The following is a 26,892-nucleotide window of genomic DNA, read 5'->3' as shown; positions in this document are numbered from 1 at the left end:
TGGTTCTGCGGAATTTTTTTTTTTATGATATTAAAGATTGTATAATTCATTTATGATACCCAACTTCAGCGAAAATGACAAGGTACTAAAGGGTACGCAGTTAGGTCGTGGGCTGTGGCGCCCTACACAGGACAGTGGGTCGATTCGGACCCGAAACTCATTCGTTCCGAAATCGTCCCGGGTAATTGAGGTGGTTTGGCCATATGGAGAGGATGGAGAGTGAGAGACCAACGAGGAGAGTGTATGTGAGCGAGGTGGAGGGGGGAAGAGGGAGACCAAAGATGAGATGGAGGGATGGAGTGAAGTATATGGGAGAGGGGGGTATGAGCTGGGAGCAGGGTAGTGAAATGTCGGTGGACAGGGGGACATGGAGGCGATTTGTTTGTGGCCACCCCTTACGGGATTAAGGCGTCTGGCAATATATAGATAGAAAGATAGAATTAAGTCATGTTAGGTTGTGTTAGGTTAGGTTAGAGTGGACGACTTATAGGAACGTACTCAACCTGGAAGTCTGACATAACGGATACCTTCAAGATTACTCATTTCTGCAACTTGTTAAAGTTATAGCAGTGCCAAGTACGTTATAGTGTATTGAGAAAAAAAATACTATTGTAAAGTTTGTGTATGGGAACTCTCGCGCAGTTTCACCGATTTATTGTTACAACCCTCTTCCGTCCCAGCATTCTCTCAGGCTAAAGAAAAGCGTCTAGCGGCACCAAAACAGAACAGACGTAATTGTACTGAAAGGTTTATTCTAACGCTGACTAGGATTTGTTCTGTTCCCTCGCAATCGTCAGTCAATATGAAATTGAAATTGGCGGAAGAAAGCACGAATTGATGCTGGAGAGGGACGCCATCAGGCAGTGGGCGGATCCACTGCCCAGTTATACGAATGTCCCTCAGCTACTTCTCTGTCCCCTGAAGGTAGGATGGTGGACTGCGGCAGAAGGGCAGCATCTGCCTGCCGTCCACCAGTTTCACGTTGCAGATGAGCCTTAGGCCAGAACACCAACGACAAGCCTGAAAAAAAAAAAGAAAAAATGTAACCGCGTTAAACGAGTTAGTGGGGAATGTTTAATCCCTTCACTCCAATGATTTTCTTCTGAATTAAGTTGTTTGGAAGTAGCAAGAATAAAACTACATGTGGTTGTATGAAAAGGGATGGGATATTCCGTTGTGAGGTGATGGTATCACGTGCTGAGGAGAGAGAGAGAGAGAGAGAGAGAGAGAGAGAGAGAGAGAGAGAGAGATTAGTTAGACTGGTTACCATATTTATTTATTTATTTATTTATTTTTGCATCTGTTTACTTCAGGTACGCGGACAAACAGCTTCGGTACACGCGGTTAAAGAGGGAACTGAAGGAGCATGAGGAGAAGCTGAGGGAACTACACGCCGCCAAGACACACCACCTCCTCCTGGTATGTGCCTGTGTGTGTGTGTGTGTGTGTGTGTGTGTGTGTGTGTACCGTATGTCTATATATTTGTTTATCCACTTATCTGTTCATATCTGTGTCTATCTATCTATCTGTCTGTCTGTCTGTCTGTGTATCCTTTTGTGCTTCTATCCCCATGCTCTTTTCTTCCATTGGTCTTTCCCTTTCATATTAAAAAAGAAAAAAACAATCAAAGAATAAGGGGAAACTGTAGTACCGGTATATATCTTTAATCATTTTCATCATATCTTGTTCTGATTTCTCTCAGTCACTTCCTCTTTTCTCCTTTTCTCGTTCACTCTAAGCTTATCATTAAAGACACGTGATAGTCCTTAAAAATGGAATATGGGAATCGAATATACTTAAGACATTTGGCATCATATCCTGTTCTTATTTTATTTCTTTTCCCTTTTCCCAACACGCACGGTTTAAAAGATTTGAAGAGATTTGAATTATTAAATGAGGAGCTGGAATATGCAGTAGAGAAGTGACATCATACCCTGTTGTTATATTCTCTAACTTCCTTTCTTTCCGTTTTCCCCTTTTTTTCTTTTTTCCACTTACGCAAATATAAAGCTGTTTCAGAGATTAGGTTATATAAATGGGGTTACCAGAGTATACGTTAAATACTGACATCATATCCTGTTCTGCTTCCCCCATTTCATTTCCCTCCATTTTCCCTAATTTCCTTCCTTTGCCTCTTCGCTCTAAGCATATGTAAGGGGCTGAAAATGAGATTATAGGTAAAAGTGATTGTTACTGGTATTGTTGCAAAGTGGGAATGCGGAATTTAAATAACGACTGTCATCATAGCTTGTTTTGCTTTTCCATCGTCATCTCGTTCTTTTTTGCTCATTTCCTCCTTTCCTTGAAGCATATTGTACAGTCTAGTTTTAAAATAAGAAGGAGCACTCAAAGAATGCAACATCTGCGCCCACCAGTCTAGCGGCCGAACATTTGGCTTTGCCCAGTGACCTTCATCATCAACTACATGCTCTGAAAATCGAATTTCCTCATTCTTGCTTGAACCTTAAACCCTCTGTCAAGTTTAATCTAAATCGGATTAAAGCTGTTTGAATTGACCTTGTCTTGTGACCTGGAACATTGATCATTTCCGATGACATTCACAGTCAGCCGATTGGTTTCAAAATTGAATCCTTTTATCTTTGTTAGACCCTGAACTGTCTCACAGAATTGAGTGTCAGTTGAATTAAAAACTGTCATTTCATCTTGCCATGTGACCCTGACAGTTGACCTGTTGTTTATAAAAGCATCAAATTAACTCCGTTGGCTGATCCATAGCTCTTCCACCAAGTTTGGTCCAGCTCAGATAAAAATGCTCTTGAATATTTTGCTCATGCACATACAGACGTATCGAACTTGGACTCTGCCCTGTGACCTTGACTTTTGACATTTTCAAAATCGAATCCCCCCCCCTTTTTTTTTTCCTCATACCGGGTACACTTAACGCCTCCACGAAATTTGGTGTAAATTGGATAAAAGATAAGTTAACCTTTCTATATGAAACTTCAGCCATGCTGTGTGACCTTTACCTTTTACCCGTTGTTCTCAGAAACGATATATCAACCTCTTGGCTGTCTCAACCCATCCACCAGGTATGGTTAAAATAAAGTGAAAAGTTTTGTGTTATTTAGGTCTCACACACTCGGCCGCGCGCGTCAGGTATTTATCGTAATGCCCTCTCTGGCTTAGGGAGCGCGGGTTTAACTAGAAACAAGTAGGAATACGGAATAGAAGTGCCATCCAACATCCATAGATCCTGTTCTGATTTTAAAGCCCTGTTTCTTTCCTTATTCCTTTACTTTTCCGCCTTCCCTCCAAGCATATGTACGAATCTTAAGAGATAACGTGAAGATAAGAGGTAGCGGAAGGAAGAGATACGGAATATAAATAGCGTCCTAGCACTGCGTAAACAATGGCGGGCGTGACGTCAAGATGGCCACCTACGTCATGGGCCATTTCCTCTCCCTGCCTGACGCATCTGGCCCCGCGAATTTCAGTACGTGGCACCTCCAGGGGAAATATACCAGGCCTGGCCCCCACTCCAAGGTGACACTGGCATGGGGAGTGAAAAAAGTCCCGTCCTAAATGTCATGCCATAAATCATCATCATCATCATCATCATCATCATCATCATCATACCATCATCCCGAACGTATTATCCACATCAGTTTTCCCTTTCTCTACTCTTCTTATCTTTTCTTTCCGTTTCTTTTCATATCTTTTCTTTTATTTTCAGAGCAGAAAAAACACAAGACTGGAGTAATGTAGGGACCAGAAAACAATGGAAAATACAGATTGTGGTAGGCTAGTGGATAGCTAATCAGCAGCATGCCAGGTAAAATGTGCCAGACACCCATTCACTCACCATTTGTGTCTCCAGAATCAGGGCTCCACCTGAAGGTACATCTTTCCGTACCTACCCTCATAATTACATTTCAGACGGAGTCATTCCATAGACTGCCAGATTACGATAAAAACACTTTGTGAAGTGTAAAGGAGATCGTCCATTTCCCCAGAGTTAAGTAAATTCGTGTGAAGCTGACAAGAATAAAGTATAAAAAGACGCTGTTGAAGGCCGGCATTCTCGTCGGCTGAGGCAGCTCCGTAGCACACCTTCCTTGCCAGTTTATTTCTGCATTTGGTACATTTGTATGGTGTTGTGTGTTAGTATGTAAGCTGTGTCAATATTATAAAGTTATTAGTAAAACAAGAGAGTTGTAAGCTGTAATATACAAAATGAATCGTTAAGAAAGAAGTGCTGGAAAGACTCCTAACCCTACGAGTCGTGGATTAAGCTTTCGGTGACAGGGATACGTAAGTGGCTTGGAAGATTTCGTAACATATCTTCTTTGGTGCACATTACACCACAGTATCCTCTTGTATGTTGTTGAGGAAAACTGTGTCGATATTAAAAGGGTACAAATAACATGCAGAACATTCAGGTGTAAAATGCGAAATAAATCGGTAAGGAAGAGGTGCAACGAAGCCTCATGTGCCCAAAGCATCCGTTGTATGAAAATGACCTGTACTTAATTTATTTGAACTTGGTAAAAAAAAAAAAAAAAGTGACATTGATCAGGAAGCCATTTTTTAAGTACCGTACTTTTGAATGTCCCTTACCACATCTTTCCTAGCGATTTATTCTGACCCTTACATCTCAGTAGCCTCTTCCGTGCCGCCGATGTAAAGTAGGTCAGTATTAATGCTGTATAAAATACATACAAGATACAACACCAGTCTTCACAGGGCGTACTTTCCTCGCTGTCTCCCCCCTTCCACCATCTCCCTAAGGTTTGTATTGTGTCACATCGTGGGTAAAAGCACATCCTACTAAGCGAGTTAATTTGCACATTGCACTTGAACATTCTTTAGTATACTGTTTATATCACATTTATAATGACAATTTGGATCAGTAACATACAAGAAAATATTGAAGTGCTAGTGCAAAATAAATCGCTTTGCAAGAAATGCTACGAGGCCGCCCTATGCATCTTAGAGTACGGCCTATTTCAACCACACCTCAGCACACACACTCCACCCATTATTGCCCCCCTCCAATTTGTGCACGTTTGTCTTAAGCTTACTTCTGATCAGCGTAGGACATCTGCCTTCACAGTACAGTATGCATTACGGCCTGCCACAACATCTACTGTCCCACCATGAGCCTGTCCTGCCCACTCCTTGTTGCCCACCGCATTCATATTGTACTCACATCCTTCAGTAAGTGTTTTAAAAATTGTCTCATTCAAAACGCTGACTTAAAGAGAGAGAGAGAGAGAGAGAGAGAGAGAGAGAGAGAGAGAGAGAGAGAGAGAATATAATAATTGCCCGTATCTATAGTCAGCTGACTGTTAGTTTATGATTGTAATGTTTCCTTTCCTTCCCAGTAAAATCTATATACTTAAGAGGATCAGGTGATCTGTGATCACTGTTTACTTTTCCCCAGTTACTAACCTATATATATCAGAATTAATAGTCTCATGCTGACAGTCTAATTTTCCTCCAAAGTCAAACTTATATCCGTATCGGAATTAACTGACCTATTATAACAGTTTAGTTTCCTCCAGAGTCTAACCTACATATGTATCAGGATTGTCAGGTTTATTCCCCTTCCGTGTCTAATCTTCATACTTCAGAGGCAAACCTACTCTACATACGTCTTTGAATTAATTTTCGCTCGTTATGTCGGTCTCGATTGCCTTCAGTAGTCATGGTACATAAGGTGAACTAAGAAATTAAAAAGAAAATCAGATGGACGACAAAGGCCTCATTGTCAGCACATTCATGATATTGTATTTAATTTTCATCCAGCGTTAATATTTTCATGTATCAGGTTTTTAATTCTTTACGACGTTTTCAGAGGGCATTTAGTTTTCATTTTCGTCGAGCTTCAAACCATCTACGGCGGTTACAGAGGGCTTTTGATGGTTCTGGTAAGGGTTAATGTACCGTAGAAATAAGGAAGTAATCTATAATGTAATTGCCGACACAGTTATGACGACTTTTATTATTATTATTATTATTATTATTATTATTATTAAGTGAGCATGGAAATGAAAAAAGTTACTACATGACAGTATTGTGATACCAACTCTAACGTACGGAAGTGAAGCTTGGACGTTGTTGGAAGGACACAAGTCAAGAGTGAGAGCAGTGGAAATGAGTTATTTAAGAGGAGCCTGTGGAGTCACATGAAGAGACAGGCTGACAAATGAGGATATAAAGGAACGTTATGGTGTGGATGTGGTTGTGATAGGAAGCGTTAGGAGGAACACACTGAGGTGGTTTGGCCATGTGGAGAGGATGGAGGGTGAGAGACTGACGAGGAGAGTATATGTGAGTGAGGTGGAGGGGGGAGAGGGAGAGGGAGAGGGAGGCCGAGGATGAGATGGAGGGATGGAGTGGAGAGGTATATGAGAAAGGGGGGATGTGAGTTGGGAGCAGGACATTGAAATGGCGGGGGACAGGGCGACGTGGAGGCGATTTGTTTGTGGCCACCCCGTACGGGATTAAGGCGTCTGGCAATATATAGATAGGTAGATTGTTATTATTATTATTATTATTATTATTATTATTATTACTATTATTATTATTACTATTATTATTATTATTATTATTATTATTATTTATTACTACTACTACCACTACTACTACTACCGGTACTACTAGTAGTAGCCGCAGTAGTAGTTTTTTAATGCTGCCAGCGTTCAGACCTTTCTGGGGTTCCTGGGACTTTTTTCATACTTCTCTTCCCACGGTATTTGTGCTTATTGTATTAAGAGAAGAATTTTGAGGAGAGTCCACATTGCCATAATAATAATAATAATAATAATAATAATTCCATCCATCCATCATCCAATCCTGTGTCCCTCCACAGAGGAGCGTAGAAACCCGGGGCTAGGCATGGTGGCCCTGACATTTAAGATGGGAGTGAGGTAATAATAATAATAATGATAATAATAATAATAATTGTAACAGTAGCAATGATACTACTACTACTAATGATGATGATGATGATTATGATAATAATAATAATAATAATATAGTCAGATGATTTGCGGGGCTGGTTAAAAAGTACCGTCAGGGGCAGAAGTTGTGTTCCAGGATGAAGATGGTGGATGTTACGCACGGTAGCCTATCTCCATTAACCTTACTTCCATCTGACACACCTGCTGGACCCAAGTGAACCTCCGTCTGGCAGTATTGACCCCGACTCTACTTGGATTTAATACTTCGAATCTGCTATACTCCACTCACTTTCTCATGGCTTAAAATTTCCCCCCTCAACATCGTGACTCCTAGCAAGAGATTAGCACAAGAATATTGCACTAGTCACGAAAAAGTGTTACGGGTATGAAGTAGAGCCGTCGCATCGTTTTTTTCTGCCACTAGGGTTAGGGGAAGTGAGCTGTAAAAAGCCGAAAAATCTCAACCAGGTTAGAGCAGACGGACTATAGGTATTTTGAAATCGCTGTCGAACTGTGATGTGTTCTCGTGTGCTGAAGCGTTTATGAATTACGAAAGGGAAAATTATCGTACAGGTAACTGGTTGTACAGGAGGGACGAAGAAGGGGAAATAGAGGGTCTTTCCTTGCCCCTTGTTGTACCTGCAGAAAGAAATATGGCGTACTGTAGGAAAAATTATCGTGGTGGTATTTTCTTTTACGTGAAGGACAAAAAATGGAGAATGGTGTATCTTTCTTTGCTTCTTGTTTATCCTGCATACAATATCTGTTTCAGTTGTATATTAGAAAGAGTTATCACCGTGTCATAAGTTACCTGGTATTTTGTTTTGTAGGAAGGACAAGGAAGGGATAATTGTGAATCTTTCCATTTCTAGTGATCTGCTGGAAAATATAAAGCTTTGATAGGGAATGGATCCTAAATTTGTGAGTCCATGTCCAAAGTTAGTGTGTTTAGGGCAGAGGGACATTCTCTCTCTCTCTCTCTCTCTCTCAACCATCGATCAGTTTCTAATCTGTCTGTCTGTCTGTTAACCCCGTTAGTCTTATCTGTATGTCTGTCTGTCCATCCATTTATCAGCCTAACTTACACACACACACACACACACACACACACACACACACACACACACACACACACACACACACACACACACACACACACACACACACACACACAACGTTATTACTGCTCACAGATTTTTTCTTCCAGCGAAAGATAGACTCCCCATAGTTAAGGATTTAATGTAGGCTCCAGTTCTAAATACCTCTTTAAGCTTAGTGAAATAATCTGTTAGTTGGAAGAACAAAGCAAAAAGTCACCATGTCCAAGGGATCAGTAAAGCAGTATAGCTGATATAAACAGCCTTTCTAGTCATTCTCATTAGCTCTTTCGTGGGTCTGTCCTAAGCTGCATAAAATCGTCTGGGGGCAGCAGGAAGGACACGTTAAGAAGACATTATTGCACTGAATGGTTTAATGAAGACACTAGTGGTCTTTTCCATGCGAAATAAAGTACCTTGTTGAGTACAAATGTATGCAGGTTTTCTTGATACTGAATTGACTAAAGGAGACAGGTTACCATCATTCTAAGCTTCCTGAGAAAGGGGGAAAAAAGAAAGTTCTGGGAAAATTAATATTCACATGCTAATGGATGTCCTGAAAGGAAATAACTCATTATGGCTCACTTCATTTCGGATATCCTAGGTTCTCGGTAATGGGTTTTTGTTGATTCATACTCGTGTCTGTTTATCTTGGTGTGTCTTTATCTGTTTGCTTCAGTATTTGTATGTCTGGCCGTTAGTGTGTCTCTATGTCGTTCTGTTTGTCTGTATTAATCTGTTTATATATGTTTATCTCCATCTCTGTCTGGCCGTCTTTCTGTATGCATTTCTATTTATCTTATATACTAGAAGCGGTATCCTACCTGGGGGTCACACCGTACTTAAAACCCGATCCGGGTGGCGTTCTACCACCATGCAGGATTCGTTTTTCTTTATTTAAAAAAAAAAAAAAAAAAAAAAAAAAAAAAAAAAACTGACGATACTGGCGTTGCCTGGGACCCCCAACGGCCACGGGGGTCTCACCCTGCCTAAAATCTGGTCCGTTGGAGGTCTAGCATTGTGGAAACTTCATTTTAACTACGCTATAGCCGCACATTAAGTGACACACACACACACACACACACACACACACACACACACACACACACACACACACACACACACACACACACATTGTGCTTTATACATTAGAAGTATCTAGTTATATCTGTCTGTATGTCCGTCTGTGCTAGTTCTCACAGATGTTCATGACGGGAAATACGTCTTTATAGTTTAGCTTATTTGTGGATTCTTAATTCTTTAGCCTCTTTTCGCTGAGTGTTTAACCTTTTAGTTATTTACATGTATGTCTCTGTCTCTGCCTCAACTTTTATCTACTTTACTTTTTATGCATCCGTTCCCTGAGGGCTACCGTGGCAGTCCTCCCACATGCTTCCTACCTTTGCGTGTCACCGCTTGTGCTCGAATTCCCACCGTCCATATTGAATACATTCTAGGGGTGTCTCATTCAGGACTGGTGTGATGGTATTAGCACGGGCTTTTTTATGGCAAATTGGTGAATGTTGAGGGGAATTAGTAAAAGCAGTTTAAATCATCAGACTGTTACTCGCCCCATTAAGCCCGTTAGTACACGTACGATATTATTCAATGTAGGAATCCCCCCCCCCTCTCTCTCTCTCTCTCTGTTAGGTGCGTGTGTACGTAGTTCGTTTGTGGGAATTTGAAGCACGTGACATTCTGAGAAGTTCTGAGTCAGTGGAAAATTATTAGCCACGTGGAAGAATGAAACCCAGATATGGAAATGCTGTTTATAGGAACATGATCCAGTTTTGGCCAGAGTTTTGGACCCTCTTCAAGTACCGTATGTAGACAAGGAACAGACTCGTGTGTGTGTGTGTGTGTGTGTGTGTGTGTGTGTGTGTGAGAGAGAGAGAGAGAGAGAGGTGGTTTGTGTTTGTGAATTTGGAAGTACGGTATTGTGTGTGTGTGAAACAAATTAGGAAAACTAATATGTGGAAAGTTCGTAGATTACTATAATCATAAGCATATTCAAATGATATACTGTGATTTAACTGATGTTGCCTGAGTAGGATATGACTCACTATACCCAAGGAGTGTGTCTCTGAACCCATCACTATATAGCTTCCAAACTAAATCAAATCGTTAGGTGACGGCAATCTAATGTTTAAAAAACAGTGATGGCACCGTAGTGAGGTTAGTAAATGGCTTGGTATGGGTAGGTCATCGCACTGAGGGGTGACTGGAGAATTAATGATCGTATGACAATGAATCGGGGGGAAGGGGTCTTTCCCAAATCGAGTGAAATTGTATGGGATAGCAAAAATGAATTATAAAAATCCTACGGAAATTTTGAAATAACCGTGAAAGTCCCCCCCCCCATTTATCATGTTTTTACTATTTCCAGACAATGTTATTCAGTTTAGCGGTAACTTTTCGAACTGGAGAGGTTAAGTACATCCTTCATCAACTTCTTAGTACTGTATTAGATATCTTTCTTAAGTTACGTTAAGTAGTTAGGTGATTGCAAAACTGAAAAGAAATGTCACTGGATTGAAAGTGTTAATTGGCGCGGATAGGTAATAATGCTGAAGGGGTTAATGGACACACTAACCTCTTCACAACGAGGAGTCTCAGGCTGAATAAAATCGTCTGACGGTAGTGTTAATAGAAAAAGGACCTCATCGTATTGAAGGAGTTCATGGAGACAAGCTCATGCTAAATAAATGATACAGCAGCAACAACAACAGCAATGACAACAGAATAACAACAGAACACGATTAATCATCATCATCATCATCATCATCCGGACCTCCTTTCCCACCCTAGGGTAGGGTGAGGAATAGCAATGTCCAGACAGCCCAAATTTACCCAATCCAATGGGCCACACTGTCATTCACTCATCATTGAAGCCCTCGGAATCCTTGCTCAATCGGATACGCCAAAAACATTCACCACGTTCTGTAGCTTCACATAAACTTATCCGATTGATAATAATAATCCAAATAATAATATAATAATAATAATAATATTCAGAGCGCCAGGTTTCCCAAAGCAAGTCACTGGCGCTTGAAGCACGTTTACACCTTGAAACACGTTACGGGATCTATGACAAATAAGTAGTCATCTGGTGGGAACAGGATAAGAAAATGAAAAAGTTACACTCGGAAGGGTTAATGAGACTTGGAAGCCCTTCCGTCTGGTGGTGTAAGGAATAGAATAGGAGACGTGAGCGTAATAAAGGTGAAATGAATAAATAAATAAATCAAGTCGTCTGGTTGTAGCAAGAATAGAATAAGAGATGTGAGCATAGTAGAGTTGAAGTGACTGAACTGGAATTAATATGTAGTATGAGTCACTGCCTTAGCATCTGTGGCATATGAGTCACTTCTAGCATAGACACTCCTTACATGAGTCGCTTCTGACTCACCTCCCTACAGAAGGGGAACATCTGTCAAGTAGCTGTAGTAGTAGTAAGGAGGAAGGAGTACATACTAGTACTACAATGGGAAGCAAACAGCAACGGATCTAATGGTCCTTTCGATGTTGTTTGTTGTAGAGAACACTAGGATTAGAATATCTAATTCTTTGAGGTGAAGTTAATGATAGCAAAACAGGATGGCTCCCTCCCTGCCCACTAAACCCTCCAGCCAAAGCCAATAGGAAGAAATCAGAACCACCTCTGTCTGTATTTCCTACTTCCTATGACCTCCTGTCTTTCAAACGCAGTGTGTCCAGGCATCTCGAAATGAACGGATCTTGAATTTGGCTCTCTTTTGTATTGTTTTTGTGTTGTTTTTTCTTGGAAGGAACTGTTATGCTGGCTTCTAGCCTTTGGCTCTTTCTTCCTCGCATAAAAAAAAAAAGATACAAAAACTCCCATGGAAATTTCGTAGTAGTAGTAGGATACAGTTTTTGTAGTTAGATTGGTAATAATGATAATTGCAAACAGCAGTACCAACTTAAAATCACAAGAACAAATACTAACAAAAACAGTCATCATCATCATCATCATCATCATCATCTATTCCGTTCATACCGGTAGTGATGGTTAGTGTGTTGAATTCAAAATATGCCTGTCGATTGCATAGTGGGTTGTTAAGGCACATAATCACTTCCCTTCAGTAATGGTGTAAGGGCTGTCAGTCTCACACGACTCAGGGCTTTATTGTGGCATAGGAGGTTTCGTGGCATCTCTTCCTTTGCGATTTATTTTACACTTTGCAACTTAACATTCTCCTGAAGGTTTATTCATGTTGTTTTGATATCGTCATGGTTTATATAAGTAGCATACAAGAAAATAATGAGGTGTATTATGCAGAATAAATCGTTAATGAAGAGATGCTACGAAATATCCAGAGCCACTTAGAACACAACCCTCGGTGATGATGTCGTGGTGTGCACTGTGCTTTGCGTCCGGATTCACAAACATGATCACTTCCGAGTCGTAAATAGTTTTGTTTTTGCAGGAAAGAACATGGGAGACATTTTGCATATACCGTTGTCTTTTTCTTCCACACACTCCCCCCCCCCCCCCAAAAAAAAAAAAAAAAAAATGATGAATAAGTGTGTGTGTGTGTTTGAATGCTGGGCCCTGCTTGTTCGTCAACATGTAAGCCTTCAAGTGGCTGTTATCTATGCCAGGGCCGTTTTATACGTACCTCTTTAATGTTTTCTACCATTCACCACCACCACCATCATCCAGACACCTTTCCCACCTAATGGTCTGATTTCCCTCCATAAAAATGTTTAATCTCGGTTCCACTCAATGGAGGCGCTAATATTTACATATAGACGTGCATACACACACACACACACATTTTATATATATATATATATATATATATATATATATATATATATATATATATATATATATATATATGATTACCATCCTCTTCCTGTTAGGTATTAGAATATCCAAGGAGAGAGAGAGAGAGAGAGAGAGAGAGAGAGAGAGAGAGAGAGAAACAAGTACTCGTCTTTGGAGAGAGAGAGAGAGAGAGAGAGAGAGAGAGAGAGAGAGAGAAACTAGTACTCGTCTTTGTGAGAGAGAGAGAGAGAGAGAGAGAGAGAGAGAGAGAAACTAGTACTCGTCTTTGTGAGAGAGAGAGAGAGAGAGAGAGAGAGAGAGAGAGAGAGAGAGAGAGAGAGAATAAACAAGTATCCATCATTGTAAGAGAGAAATAAACTAGTACCCGTCGTTTTAGAAAGAGAGAGAGAGAGAGAGAGAAACTAGTACTCGTCTTTGTGTGAGAGAGAGAGAGAGAGAGAGAGAGAGAGAGAGAGAGAGAGAGAGAGAGAGAGAGAGAGAGAGGTGTCCTGTTACTGTACATTGGTCAAGAAATGGTTTTAGGGAAAACTATGCTGTTGGTGCAGACATCTTTTTAATGCTAGACTGCCCATGACATTGTATACATGTGCTCTGAGTATAGGTTTCATAGAGTCACTTTCTGTGGAAAGAAGCTGTGATTTTGTTATGCTTATTTTCCTTCTTCATTTTTTTTGTTCTATTTTAATAAATTCCGGCTTAGAAGATTTTATTCGTTTTAAGAAATTCATCCCCAAACAGTAGGAGTTACAAATAATCATTAGAAGCAGTCTCAGTAACTGAAGATCTCTCTTTTTGAAGTTGTTAATCCTTGCTTGGGCATGTCTTCTCATCTTTTGTTGCAGTTAATACTTGGTGATTTTATCAGTTCAGAGATAGTTATAGTAACTTCAGCCGTGATAATGGTATCACTAGGTGCCTAATGATTGGGACAGCTCTTAATGTTTCATTCCAGGTAACACCTGCTGAGTTTTTCAGCTGATGGTGAATCCTAAGGGGCTGAATGTAATACATGTAATGATGTATGAGTGTGAAAACAACAATTTGGTAATTGTGTACCATATAGGTTCCAATCCTACCCAGTATCAACAAAATACAATTCTCATCTTATGGAGTGATTAATTTCGTATGCTTTCTCTATTGACAGAAGGAGAAAATATCTGAAGTGAAGGACAGGGTGGAGCTGCTCAGTCTTGTTGTGGAATCAAACAAGAAGAAACTGGAAGAAGGTAAGATAAGTGATGTAGGGAATACCAGTGATTATAATAATAACAGTAATGTTGTTGTTGGTGTTTGTGTTGTTGTTACTACTGCTGCTGCTGATGATGATGGTGGTGATGATGATTATGTTGATGATGTTCTACATATCTATCTATTGCCAGAATCCATAACTCTGTAAGAGGTGGCCACAAACAAATCACCACCATGTTGCCCAGTCCCCAGCCATTTCACTGCCCTGCTTCCAGCTCACACCCCCCTCTCTCGTATACCTGTCCATTCCATCCCTCCATCTCATCCTCAGCCCTCTCCCCCCCACCTCACTCACATACTGTACATTCTCTTTGTTAGTCTCTCACTCTCCATCGTCTCCACATGGCCAAACCACCTCAGTGTATTTCTCCTGACACTTTCTATCACATCCACATCCACACCACAATGCTCCTTCACTTCCTCATTTGTCAGTCTGTCTCTCCATGTAGCTCCACAGGCTCCTCTCAAATAACACACATCCACTGCTGTCGTTCTTGACTTGTATCCTTCCAACAATGTCCATGTTTCACTTCTGTTTGTTAGAGTTGGTGTCATAATACTATCGTGCAGTGACTTTTTTACCTCCATGCTCATTCCCTGTTTCTTATCACTACTTTCAAAGAACCAGCAACTTTTCTTCCTTGTTGTACCCTTTCAGGCACTTCACCCCCCAAACTCCATCCTTACTTATCACACTAACCATGTTCAGTATTTAAATGCACTTTCATTTTCCCTTTGCTGATCATCCAACTTCACTGTAAATTCAGTTACTTCATTTTTCTCGAAGACCATAACTTTACTCTTACCTACATGCACCTTTAGATTCCATTTCTTACACACTCTCCCAAACTCATTCACCAAGCCTTGCAGTTCCTCATGATCTTCACTTAACAATACAGTCATCACAAATTCGCACAAGCGTATTTATAGATTCGTGACATTGTACGTCAGTGAGAAAACCATGAATTCTAGTGGAATTCCCACTGTGCATCACTCAGTTCAACTGTCCTCGTATTCACTCGATCGGGATGGTTTTCAGAACATTTTACACTGTTTCACAAGTGATCATTCTTATGCATGACATTAGTGCCTTCACTGAGTGATTTATTGTGAGCGTATATCGTTCACTTTCTCTCCGTTGACCGTTGAAGCTAGGCCACGCCCTACTTCCGGCAAACACGGCCAGCTCCTCCCTCTTTCATAGTTTGAATTTAGTCAGCTTTGGATTGTCACGACTGTAGGACCGTTTGTGCCCAGCGTAGAGCAGTCTTTGTTGTACAGCGAGTTCCGGAATCTCCACCTAGAGGGTGAATTGGCGAAGCAGGCTTAGCAGATCGCATCGTCTGATGTTCTGCACAGGCGCCCAGTTCTTTTCGCTTAGCTCCCCTCCACTGACCAGTATTTCTTTTTGTTTTTCTAGCTTAAGTGTGTTTAGCTTTTGAATGAGCAAGTGAGTGTATTCTCTTTGTTATTGTGAATTCATTTTTGAGATTCCTATAACCTAAATTTATTTTCAGTGTAATCAATAAATTTATAGTTCTTTTCTTTGAGCTTAATGTAATTAAAATCGTGTTTTATTTCTGTACATTAAGCTTATTTTAGTTGCCGCTCCTAGTTTGCACAAACGTTTTACATTATTCATAACTGGTACTCAGGCCAGTTCTTTTGTATCAAGCTTAAATCCGTTGTGCCAGCCAGGAGTTAATGCACCGGCAAGAACCTGTTTATTATTATTAGCATTAGTTATTGATTGTCAGGGATGGAGTCACTTTCTCGAGAGGCTAACAGTACTACAAACAGCACTTGTGAGTAATTAGTCTCTGCTGTGTACTGTTGAAAAAGTTTATAAATTCTCATCTTTAGAGAATTGGTGAAGTAAGCTGGCATAAAGTAAAACTTACTGCATGATTTTCACAAGTCAATTCCATGTCTCTATGTTCAAGCAACATCAAGCATTCTTATTTCATAAATTCACATCCCCCCGTGACAACAGTATCATTTGTAAACAGCAGTACAGGAAGTTTCCAAATGCTGCCCTCTATCATTAGGGCCTCTCCAACAGCCACTGCTCTGCCTTCTACCTCTTTTGTAACCCGATCCATATACAGATTGAACATCCATGGAGACATGACACATCCCTGTTTCAATCCAGCATTCAGACAGAAAAATTCACTCAGTTCACCATCCGCATGCACTGCAGTCTTAGGGCCCATGTACATGCTCTTCATGGCATTCAGCAGCTTCCCATCTACTCCATGTATTCTTAATATTTTCCACATTCCTTGTCCATCCCTCCAGTCATTTGCATTCTCCAAATCTGTGAAGGCTGCATGTAACTTCATTCTCTAGAAACTTTTCCACTAAAGATCAAAGAATGAATACCTGATCTGCATAACCTTTTCCCTTCCTAAAATCTCCCTTCTTCTTTAGCTGATTCCTCTGTTATTTCCCTAATTCTGTCAGTAAGCATCCTACCATATATTTTCCTATTACACTCAGAAGACAAATGCCCCTATGATTACCACACACTTTTTTTTTCCCCTTTTCCTTTGTACAGGAAAATAATTATACCTGACTTCCAATCCTCCAGGACTCTACCTTCCTCCCAGGCCAGTCTTCGCATCTTCCACATCCATTCTACTATCATCTATCCTCCATGCTTCAGCATTTCACCACACACTCCATCAGTTCCTGGGGCTTTCCCAGTTGTGACTTCATTGCTTCCACTACATCCATCTTACTGATCTCTTTCTTCCTTCTCACCTCCCTCTTTCTCCCAGCCATTCCCCAGTCACTTATACTCACATCACTTTCACTCTTTATGTTCATTTCTTTAAAGTGTTTTCTCCATCTGCTCACTTTTTCTCATTTCTCCACTAGCAATCTACCATTTTTATCTTTCACTCCCAACTAACTTCTTTATCACTCTGTCTAACGCTACCACTTTCCAGAACATTTCGTACATTCCCTCCACTTTGCACTCAGATTCCTTCCAAATACCTCTTCCACTCTCTTCTTACTCTTTCTTACTAATCTTTTCAGCTCTTTCTTCCTTTCTACATATAACTCTCTCATCTGTCTCTCAACTTCCTCCACGCCCCTGTTCCTCATCCACTCACTACATGCTTCCTTCTTTTCTGGCACAGCTTGTCTCACCTCTTCATTCCACCGTGCTGTTCCTTGCACCCCCCTTTCGTCTTCTCTTCAACCCACACACCAACTCTCATGCTGCACAGATTTCTTCTGTGACTATTTTGGACACACCTTCCACCTCCCCCATCTGCTTCAAATCATATTTACCCATGGAAAGAAGCCAATATCCACCCAATTCCGAAGAAAGGAAGTTCATCTGACCCCTCCGATTACAGACCAATAGCTGTCACATCTTCTCTTGGTAAGGTATTTGAAACTTTAATTAATAAGCACATTGTTAAACATCTTGAATCCAACAACTTAATTAGTGATAGACAATATGGTTTTCGCCACGAAAGATCCACCATTGACATACTCAATCTCTTAACTCATACCATCCATCAATCAATTGATCTTTTTGGAGAAACTCATGCAGTAGCTCTTGATATCTCTAAAGCTTTTGACAGAGTATGGCACCATTCCCTACTGTCCAAACTCCCTTGCTATGGACTAACGTCTTTTGTTCCTTTGGTTTCTTCATATCTTAGTGACAGGAAAATAAGAGTAAAAGTAGATGATGTATATTCCAATTTCCACTCAATTAACGCCAGCGTGCCACAGGGATCAGTTCTGGCGCCAACCCTATTTCTGATTCATATTAATGATCTCTTATGTCACCCACAATCCCATTCACTCATATGCAGATAACTCAGCACTACATAGTTCATTCACACACAGACACCCATTTACAAAGTCTAATTTCTCTACCTTTCAACTCAGTACAGTCATCTCCATAAATCGAGATCTATCTACGATCAGTGAATGGGGACAAAACAACCTTGTCTCTTTTAATGCTAGTAAAACTAAATATATACAGTTTACTAATAGACAGATCTTGCCAGATTCGTACATTACCTTCAGTGCTACTAATATTCCCTCCCTGCGTTCGTCCTCGTCCTCGAGAACAACCATCACCTCGTCCAGGAACTTCTGTCGGTATAGGCGCTTTGTTGCCACGATCACTTCTTGGTCCATTGGTTGGATGAGAGCAGTCGTATTAGGTGGCAGAAACATGCACCTAATGTGGCCATTCTCAGCCACCAAGTCCTTGTCGCACGGGTGGGCAGGTCCATTGTCGAGGAGAAGGAGGGCCTTTACCTGGTCGCGCGGGATTCCCAGTGTCTTCGTCTGGCAATGTATGACCTCCTTGATGAAGTGGCGGTGTAACCAGTCTCTGAAGATCTGGGCTGTAAACCATGCCTTCAAAGAATGGTACCAGACGACAGGAAGGACATCCATCACCCCACGAAGACACCGAGGCTGCTTTGCACGGCCAACAATAACGGGCTTAAGTCGGTGCATGCCGTTAGCATTGGCACAACACAAAGCAGATATCCATTGCTTGGAGATCTTGCGGCCAGGTACACGCTTCTCCGTCTCCTCGGCTAGAGTGTTCGTTGGCAAAGAGCGATAGAATAAACCAGTTTCGTCAGCATTGTAGACTTGACCGAGAGTGAGGCCCTCTCTGTCGATGAAGCCCTTCACCTTGTGCCGAAACTCGTCAACTCCATCCTCGTTAGCGTCCAAAGCTTCGTCATGAGCTTTACGGTTGGTACGGCCATGCCGTAACTTGAACGCGAAGAGCCAACCCTCGGATGCCTCGAAGTCTAGGGCGTCATGAAGCCTGGCGAACTTCTCAGCAGCAGCCTTCAGCTCCGTACCACGTACCATCACACCAGCAGCATGTTTCTGTTGATACCAAATCAACATGGAGCGGTCGATTTCAGCAAACTTGGGAGTAAACATCACCTTCCTCTCCACGTTGCATTTGCTTCTCAACGAGAAGTCAGCCGTGTACTGCATGAGTTTGTCTCGGGATCTCTTGATATCGAACAAAGTAGATCGGGCCAGGTTGAATTCGCGGAGGATGCGAGAAGAAGACCACCCCACATCTGCTTTCTCCAATATCTCCCGTTTCTTCTCCAGAGTCAACACCACTCTCTTCCTCTTCTCAGGCGGCGGGGCCATCATCACACTCACTAATAAGAGGCACGAGAGCAGCAGGAGTTCATGCAGCAGGTAAGGAACCACCACAAAAGCTAGAACGTGGGCAGCCATGACGACGAGCGTGCATTTGCGGCGAGAGACAGGCGGAAAGTGGGGAGGATGCAGGGGCGCTGTATCGGACATCGGAGGAATGACGCGCTACAACAAAGCTGTCCCGCGCCAAGTTCAAATTACGGGTGGGATTTTTTTTTTTTTTTTTTTTTCTCAATATTTTTGCATTTTTTGGCCCATTTTGGAAATATTGGATCCTGGGACGATTATGTCCAGTTAGTGGGGATGTTCGGATATTGGGCGTTCGGATATTAGAGGGATTACTCTTCCCACGCCCTTGTGGCAAACTGCACATGCCCACTCTCCCTCGTCTCTGACAGTACTGCCGGCAACCCTAGATATCATCACTTTTGTTTTATCTGCATTTACCCTTAAGCCCTTGTGCCCCATACCATCTCTCCACTTCCTAAACCTTTCCTCCGCCTCCCTTTCATTCTCCGCAATCAACACCAAATCATCAGCATACAACAACTCCCACGGGAGTCTGTTTCTAAAGTCACGTGAAAGGGCTTCAAGTACCATGATAAACAACATGGGACTCAAAACTGACCCCTGATGCACACCAACATTCACGGAAAACTCATCACTCAAATCTCCATTCACTCCTACCTGGGTGTGAGCACCCACTTACATAGCCATATCCACCCTAACCAGCCACTCCTCCAAGCCAAGCTTTCTCATTGCCCACCTCACCACCTCTCTAGGGACTCTGTCAAAGGCCTTTTCCATATCAACAAAAACAAAATAAAGATCCCTTCTCCTACCAATATATTTTTCCTGAAGCTGTCGAACAATGAATATAGCATCAGTGGTCCCCCTACCTGGCATAAACCCAAACTGCATCTCATCAATATTCACTCTTTCTCTAATCGTACCTTCTAAAACTCTCTCCATTACCTTCATTATCTGATCTAAAAGCTTTATACCTCTATAATTTCCTCTTTCCAGGGCATCACCCTTCCCTTTATACACATTTACAATTACACTCTTCAGCCAATCATCTGGGACAACACACTCATAAATAATCCTATTTATCAGGTCAGTGACTAACCTCACCCCTATATCGCCTGAGGCCTTCAACATTTCGGTAGTCAACCCAGACACACCTGCTCCCTTCCCCACCTTCATCCTGCCTATTGCCTCACTCACAGTAGCAGCATCAATCAAAGGCCAAGGGCCAGACACTGGATCTGCTGGCTCCAAACCTTCCCTGTTCCAGTCAGACTCCTCATTCGACATCCGGTTATAATGCTCTCTCCATGCATCTTTAATATCCTCACTGTTCACCACTACCCTTCCTTCATCATTCTTCACACACTGCTCACTTATAATATCCCGATTATCCCTCGTCACCTGACCTGCCACCCTAAATATCATATTTTTCCTTTCCCCATGATTTAGGTTATCAAGTAATAGTCCCTGTGACTTAGACTTTGCCCTGTATACCTCTCTTCTAGCCCTTCGCTTGGCAGCCAAATATTCCTCTTTGCTACCACCCTTCTTCCATTCCCGGAAAAGCCTTCTTTTCTCCTTAACTGCAGCTTCTACACCCTCATCCCACCACCAAGTTACTTTATGTCTTGGTGGTCCTCTTGTCCAACTGCATGTTACATCAGTAACTCTCAAGAAATTGTTCTTGAGGGCTCTGTACTGTTCATTAACGCCTCTGTCTACAGCTCCCTGTTCAGCCACCACTCTCCTCAACTCACCATAGAAAGCATCCCTTACTACTTGGTTTTTCAGCTTCCATATTTTCCTCCTAGGTACATAAGTCCTCTTTTTCATCACTTGTTATTTAACCCCCCCCCCATCCTGACGTTTTCTGGGCACTGGTACGCTCCAGTCCCGACATTTTTGGACCCCTTTTTTTTTTTTTTGCTCAAACATCCTCTTTTGGTGAGAATCATCGAAAATTCAAAGAGAAATCACTCACCTGAGGTTTAAAATACTCGATCCAGGTAGGAGTACCTCCTTACCTTACAGGGTTTTCTATCAGGCTGGCTGCAAAGAAAACGAGTTCTGTGGGAGGATAACTATTCCACACCACTCATAAACGGTATTTATTTATTTATTTGGTACGAATTTATATGTAGTACGAGAGTATATTGGTTTTCAAACGGTACTATAGGCATTATAAGCATTGTTTCACTCACTAACTTGTCACCATTCCTGACCTTTTTTTGCCACATTACCTGATCATCATTTCTGACTGTTTCTTCCTCTACTGTTTGTCCTCCACATTGTCATTGATTGGGGAATCACTCTGGCCCTGAATTTCGTACCGTGGCATGACATGGCTTTACTGGCCAGGTCACTGATAATAGGTGAATTGCTGAGAAAAGGGCATGCAGGGGGGGGAGGAGGTCATGCTGGGTAAGGCATTGTCCCTGCCTGGCATCTTGTAGTCGAAGGTGTCCTGTGTATATGTGCCAAAAATCACTCACGAAAATTGAAAATTGTGCAAATTAAATTGAAAATTGTGCAAATTAGGGATCTTGCAATGTTGCCGCGTTAATTTACGTCTCCGGGATATGAGTGCGCATCATGTGAGGCAAATTAGGGATCTTGCAATGTTGCCGCGTTAATTTACGTCTCCGGGATATGAGTGCGCATCATGTGAGGACGTGAATTCATGTCTCCGGGACGGGGCGGGTTAAGCACCATATCACAAATCAATAGTTTGTGCTGCTGCACACACTCCTCACTTCCTATAACTTTAACATCCCTCACTAACCTCCTATCGGCCCTCCTAACCTGAAAATAATCTATCTGACTGCTGTTTCCCCCAGACTCATGCGTAATTAACCTATTGTCTCTTTTCCTAAAATATGTGTTGCACACAATCATGTCCGTTGCCTCCCCAAACTCGAGTATCCTCTCCCCTTCTGCATTCCTTATACCATACGCACATCCCCCATGCGCTCCTTCATAACCTTGTGCTGCATCACCTACATGACCATTTAAGTCCCCTCCCAAAATCACTATCTCATCATCCCGCATACCACCCACTACATGTATTAAATCATCCCAAAATCTATCTTTCTCTAATCTTAGACAAATATTTTTTACCGAGCATGGGATTAACATGTATATACACATACCATGGTAACTTAATCTATGTTTTCATGCTACAAAATATTTCTTCAGTCATGTCCTAGTTGTGACTGCTCAAATGGCAGCATGAAAACATGGTTTTATGGTGTTGTGCATTGCATTACTAGTAATCACTCCACTACAGTGACATTTTATCATCATGCTACCTACAGATGATTATATTCAACCTAGACTTTTTAAAGTGGAGGAGTTGAGTGTGACCTTCATTAACCCCTTCAGTACAATAGATACGGTATTTCTTCATATGAATAAAATCGTCTGTTTGTAATAAGAACAAATGTTGTGCTGAATGGACTAGCAATTTAACTAACACATTATAATTATTTTGGTTACAGTGCGCAAAGCCGGTTCAGATCTTGGTAATGAGAATGCTCAGCGAAACCTGCATCTACCTAACTTTGCTCAGAAGATGGTGAAGATGCGGAATTTGGTGGATAATTTCCGTGAAAAGGTATAGTACAGGACTAATAAGTTCTTTTACTTTTGTTTTATATATCTTTTACTGAGTGTACACAGCAGTGTATTTATTAAATAAGTTATAATGAAAATTTTTACCGGTACATGTAGGCATTGAGTAACTTTTAGCACTATAAATTCATTGTTGCAGTTATTGTGTTACCAAACACCTCACAGTTAAAGTACTAGAACACCATTGTAAAAGCTTAATTACTTTTGGCCACTCTGTCAAAGTCACCCGTTTTTCTGTATACATCTACCAAAAACTACCATAACATATTCAGCACACACATCTTTTAACAATGTACTGCTGCACACACACACACACACACACACACACACACACACGCACAGAGAGAGAGAGAGAGAGAGAGAGAGAGAGAGAGAGGTCGCCGACAGAGATGGAGCTCTTCTTGGATCATGGGAAAATAATCACTGAATCAGCGGTGAAAAGGAGAGCAGCCTATTGTGATTATGTTAATGAGTGCGTGAGTGGTGGTCCCATCGGATATTAGTAAAAAAAAAAGTAAAAACATAAAAAAACACAGGTTTCACTCATAAAGAGTACAAGATACAGAGGAAATACAAAGTTTCCATATGGTTGCGTCATGGCAGAGAGGGACCATTCATTGTTTACAACTGGTGAAGGAGAATTTCCAGGCTTATCCGACAAAGATATGGGAAAAGGAAGTACTAAGCTGAACCAAACAAGAGTAGTAGGAGTAGAGAAAACAGGCAGAAAGGAATGTCCAGGAGTTAAAAAAGGTATGGGCAGTAATCAGAGAGTTGCAGGAATGGACCTTAGAGCAGAAGAAAGTGATTAAAGTATTGCAGAATAAACTGGAAAAAGTTTACACACATAGTGCTGAACAAGAAAGAGAATAGTTATGGAATTAAAGTGAGTAACGAATCTGCTTCAAATGAAATAAAACAGCTCAAGAGGGAAAATAAGAAGTTGGAAGGAGAAAGGGACAGAATAAAAAGTAAACTAGATGAGTATGAATCCAATTCAAGGATGCAAGATGTGCATATTAAGGAAATCAAGGAGCAACACAAGGGGTGGAAGAAAATTCAAGAGGAAGGAAATGCGAATATGAAAGAGATTATAGAACATCAAAGCAAGGAAAAGGTGGAGAAGGAAGTGGGTAGGGTACTGAGAAGTAGAGAATCTTTTGTCAGGGATGTAGCAGATAAAAAAAATGTGTAATAATTTCAGGAATATAAGAAAAACGAATGACAGTATGATCAGAAAGAGAAAGAGAAGACCTGAATAAGGTAAGGAGAGGCGAGTCCACTTAAGGTAAAGTTAAGTCCCAGGTAATGGTAAATGAAATCATCAACAGAACTTGGAAATTATCAGACAAAGAGGGGTTCAAAAATGTTTGGATAAGGAGAGATGCAAATGAGGAAGAAAGAGCAAAAATAAAGGAGTTAGTAAAGGAAGCAGTGGCAAAAAACGAGCATAGCACGGAGGAAGAGAAGACAGTGTTTTATTGGAGAGTTATGGATAAGAAATTGAGGAAGCGGTACTGACGGAGAGAAGAGGGTATAAAAAACAATGAAAAAAGTTTGAAAGTGGCATATACTAATGTTGGTTTAATATCGGCAGGGTTAGAAATCAACAGCTTCTTAAGGGTACATGAACCAGATGTTATGTGTTTTGTAGAGACCAAGTTAAGAGAGGATATTGATATCCATATGGGAGATGGTAAATACAAACTGTGGAGAAGAGACAGAAATGAAAAAACAGGAATAGGAGTGACGATGGCAGTGAAGAACGACATAAATGTGGATACTGTGGAGATGGGAGAGGGTAGGACTGAAGTGATAAATATGAAATTAGAAACTGGAGAGAATGGCAAGAGAGATATGGCAGTAGTATACAGTATGTTCCCCCTACAACAAGAGCATGGAATGGCGTTGAATACCAGGAGATGTTGTCAGAAATGGTTAGTTATCTACAAAAAGTGATTGAGAAAAGCAACAATATAATTCAAATGGGTGATTTTAATTGTAAAGAGGTGAACTGGGAGGAATGGGACTCATGAGGAAGTGAAGAGTTGTGGGGCACTATATTGTTAAACATAGCAATGAATAATGTAATGACATGGTGGGTCAAAAAAGAGACACGATCCCTAGGTGATGACACACCAGCAAGATTAGATTTACTGCTAACCAAAGAACCTGATGTAATTGAATCTTTGAAATATCTGTGTCCTATAGGAAAAAGTGATCATGTGGTCATTGAGTTCCAGATGATAATAGGGAATGTGGTACCAAGAGACGAGCTTTATAGACAGGGAAGATACAACTTTGGGAAAGCAAACTTTACAGGATTGAGAAAATTTTTCAAAAATGCGGATTGGAAAAAATTCAGAGAAACAAGAGAGATACAGAGGAAGTGGGATATCTTTCTAGACCTCTGCAGTTCAGGAGTGGAAAAATATGTGCCAAGAGTAAGAGGGAAAGAAAACAGGAAAAAGGAGTGATTTAATAGAAGGTGTATGATAGCAAAAAAAGAGAGGGCCATGGCGTGGAACAACTGGAGAAAGAGAGGTAATAACAGAACAAAGGAAGAATATAAAAGAACAAGAAATGAATATACAAGAATACATAGAGAGGAAGAAAGTAACTTTGAAAAAGGTATAATTGACAAATGTAAGGAAGAACCCAAATTGTTTTACAGATTTGTCAGTGGCAAATTGAAACAAAAGAGAGGAATCATGAAACTGAAAGTAGAAGGAGAGGTTTATAAAGATGCGGCAATGCAAGCTGAAATAATGGACAGATGTGCCACCTCTCCATGCCTTCCCTTGTGCTACACGGGCATCTGGTAGCGCTCATGACTGGAATGTCACCCAACCATATTGCAGAACTTCTGCCTATCAGAATTCTTTCATTCCCCTAACTGCATCTCTCTGGAACTCGCTTCCCCAGAGTTGTTTTCCTCCAAATTTCAACCTAGAACAGTTCAAGTCTAACTGTTACAGATATTTTATGAACAGAGGACACCAGTAATCTGGTGTATGGATTTTTTTTTTTCCCCCATTTGTTTTTCCTTCCTCCGTTCTGTTATTTAAAAAAAAAAAAAAAAAAAAAAAAAAAAAAAAAAAAAACGGTTTTCACTAATGAAAGGGATTTTATGGAGGGGGAGGGAGTGACTAGAAATGTAGTGATAGATATAAAAGTGGAAGTGCAGGAAGTGTATAAATTACTGGGAACTCAAGATGGGGGGGGACAGGGCGACTTGAAGGCGATTTGTTTGTGGCCACCCCAAACGGGATTGAGGCGTCTGGCAATAGATAGATAGATAGATAGATCAAGATGTAAGGAAAGCCCCAGGACTGGATGGAATCTCTAATTGGGTACCGAAGGAATGCAGAGAGCAACTGGCAGATAAGCTTCACAGAGTAATTGTGTGTTCTCTGGAAGAGGAGAAAGTGCCTCAGCATTGGAAGAGGGCAAATGTGGTACCAATTGATAAGGGAGGAAACATGGAAGAACCCCTGAATTATAGACCAGTGCCCCTGACCAGCATGGTTGCAAAACTGTTTGAGAAAATCCTGAAAGACAGATGGATAAAATGTATGGAGGAGATGGACATTTTGGCAGAAAGTCAGTTTGGATTCAGAAGTGGAAGGTCATGTGTTTCCAACTTGTTGAACTTTTACTCAAGGGCGATAGACATGCTACAGGAGAGAGACAGTTGGGTGGAGTGTGTGTATTAAGATTTGGAGAAAGCCTCCTACAAGGTAGCCCACAAATGATTAATGTGCAAATTGGAACACATAGGAGGACTGAAGGGGAACCTCTTAGAGTGGATGAGAGACTTCTTGAGAGACAGACAAATAAGGACACCAATAAAAGAGAGGTTGTCTGGGTGGAGAGAAGTAACAAGTGGAGCCCCACAGGGCTCGGTGTTAGCGCCCGTAATGTTCCTGATTTGTGTAAACCATATGGTAGATGGAACCAGCTGTTATGTAAGTCT

At 41.2% G+C, this 26,892-nt stretch overlaps 1 protein-coding gene across 1 annotated transcript in view; it reads left to right on the top strand.

The window, feature by feature from the left end:
- Positions 1 to 26,892, top strand: part of Atg14 (autophagy related protein 14) — a 105,716-nt gene that overhangs the window by 36,056 nt on the left and 42,768 nt on the right. Inside the window, exons 2-4 of the mRNA XM_080279149.1 lie at positions 1,314 to 1,419; positions 13,981 to 14,062; positions 22,784 to 22,899. Of these exons, the coding sequence (XP_080135275.1) occupies positions 1,314 to 1,419; positions 13,981 to 14,062; positions 22,784 to 22,899 (304 nt within the window). The remainder of the gene's footprint in view (positions 1 to 1,313; positions 1,420 to 13,980; positions 14,063 to 22,783; positions 22,900 to 26,892) is intronic.

Source organism: Coenobita brevimanus, chromosome 1 (genome assembly GCF_032717465.1).
Source record: "Coenobita brevimanus isolate Jiangsu-jjx chromosome 1, ASM3271746v2, whole genome shotgun sequence".
Lineage (NCBI taxonomy): Eukaryota > Metazoa > Arthropoda > Malacostraca > Decapoda > Coenobitidae > Coenobita > Coenobita brevimanus.
This window is presented reverse-complemented; position numbering and strand designations above follow the sequence as displayed.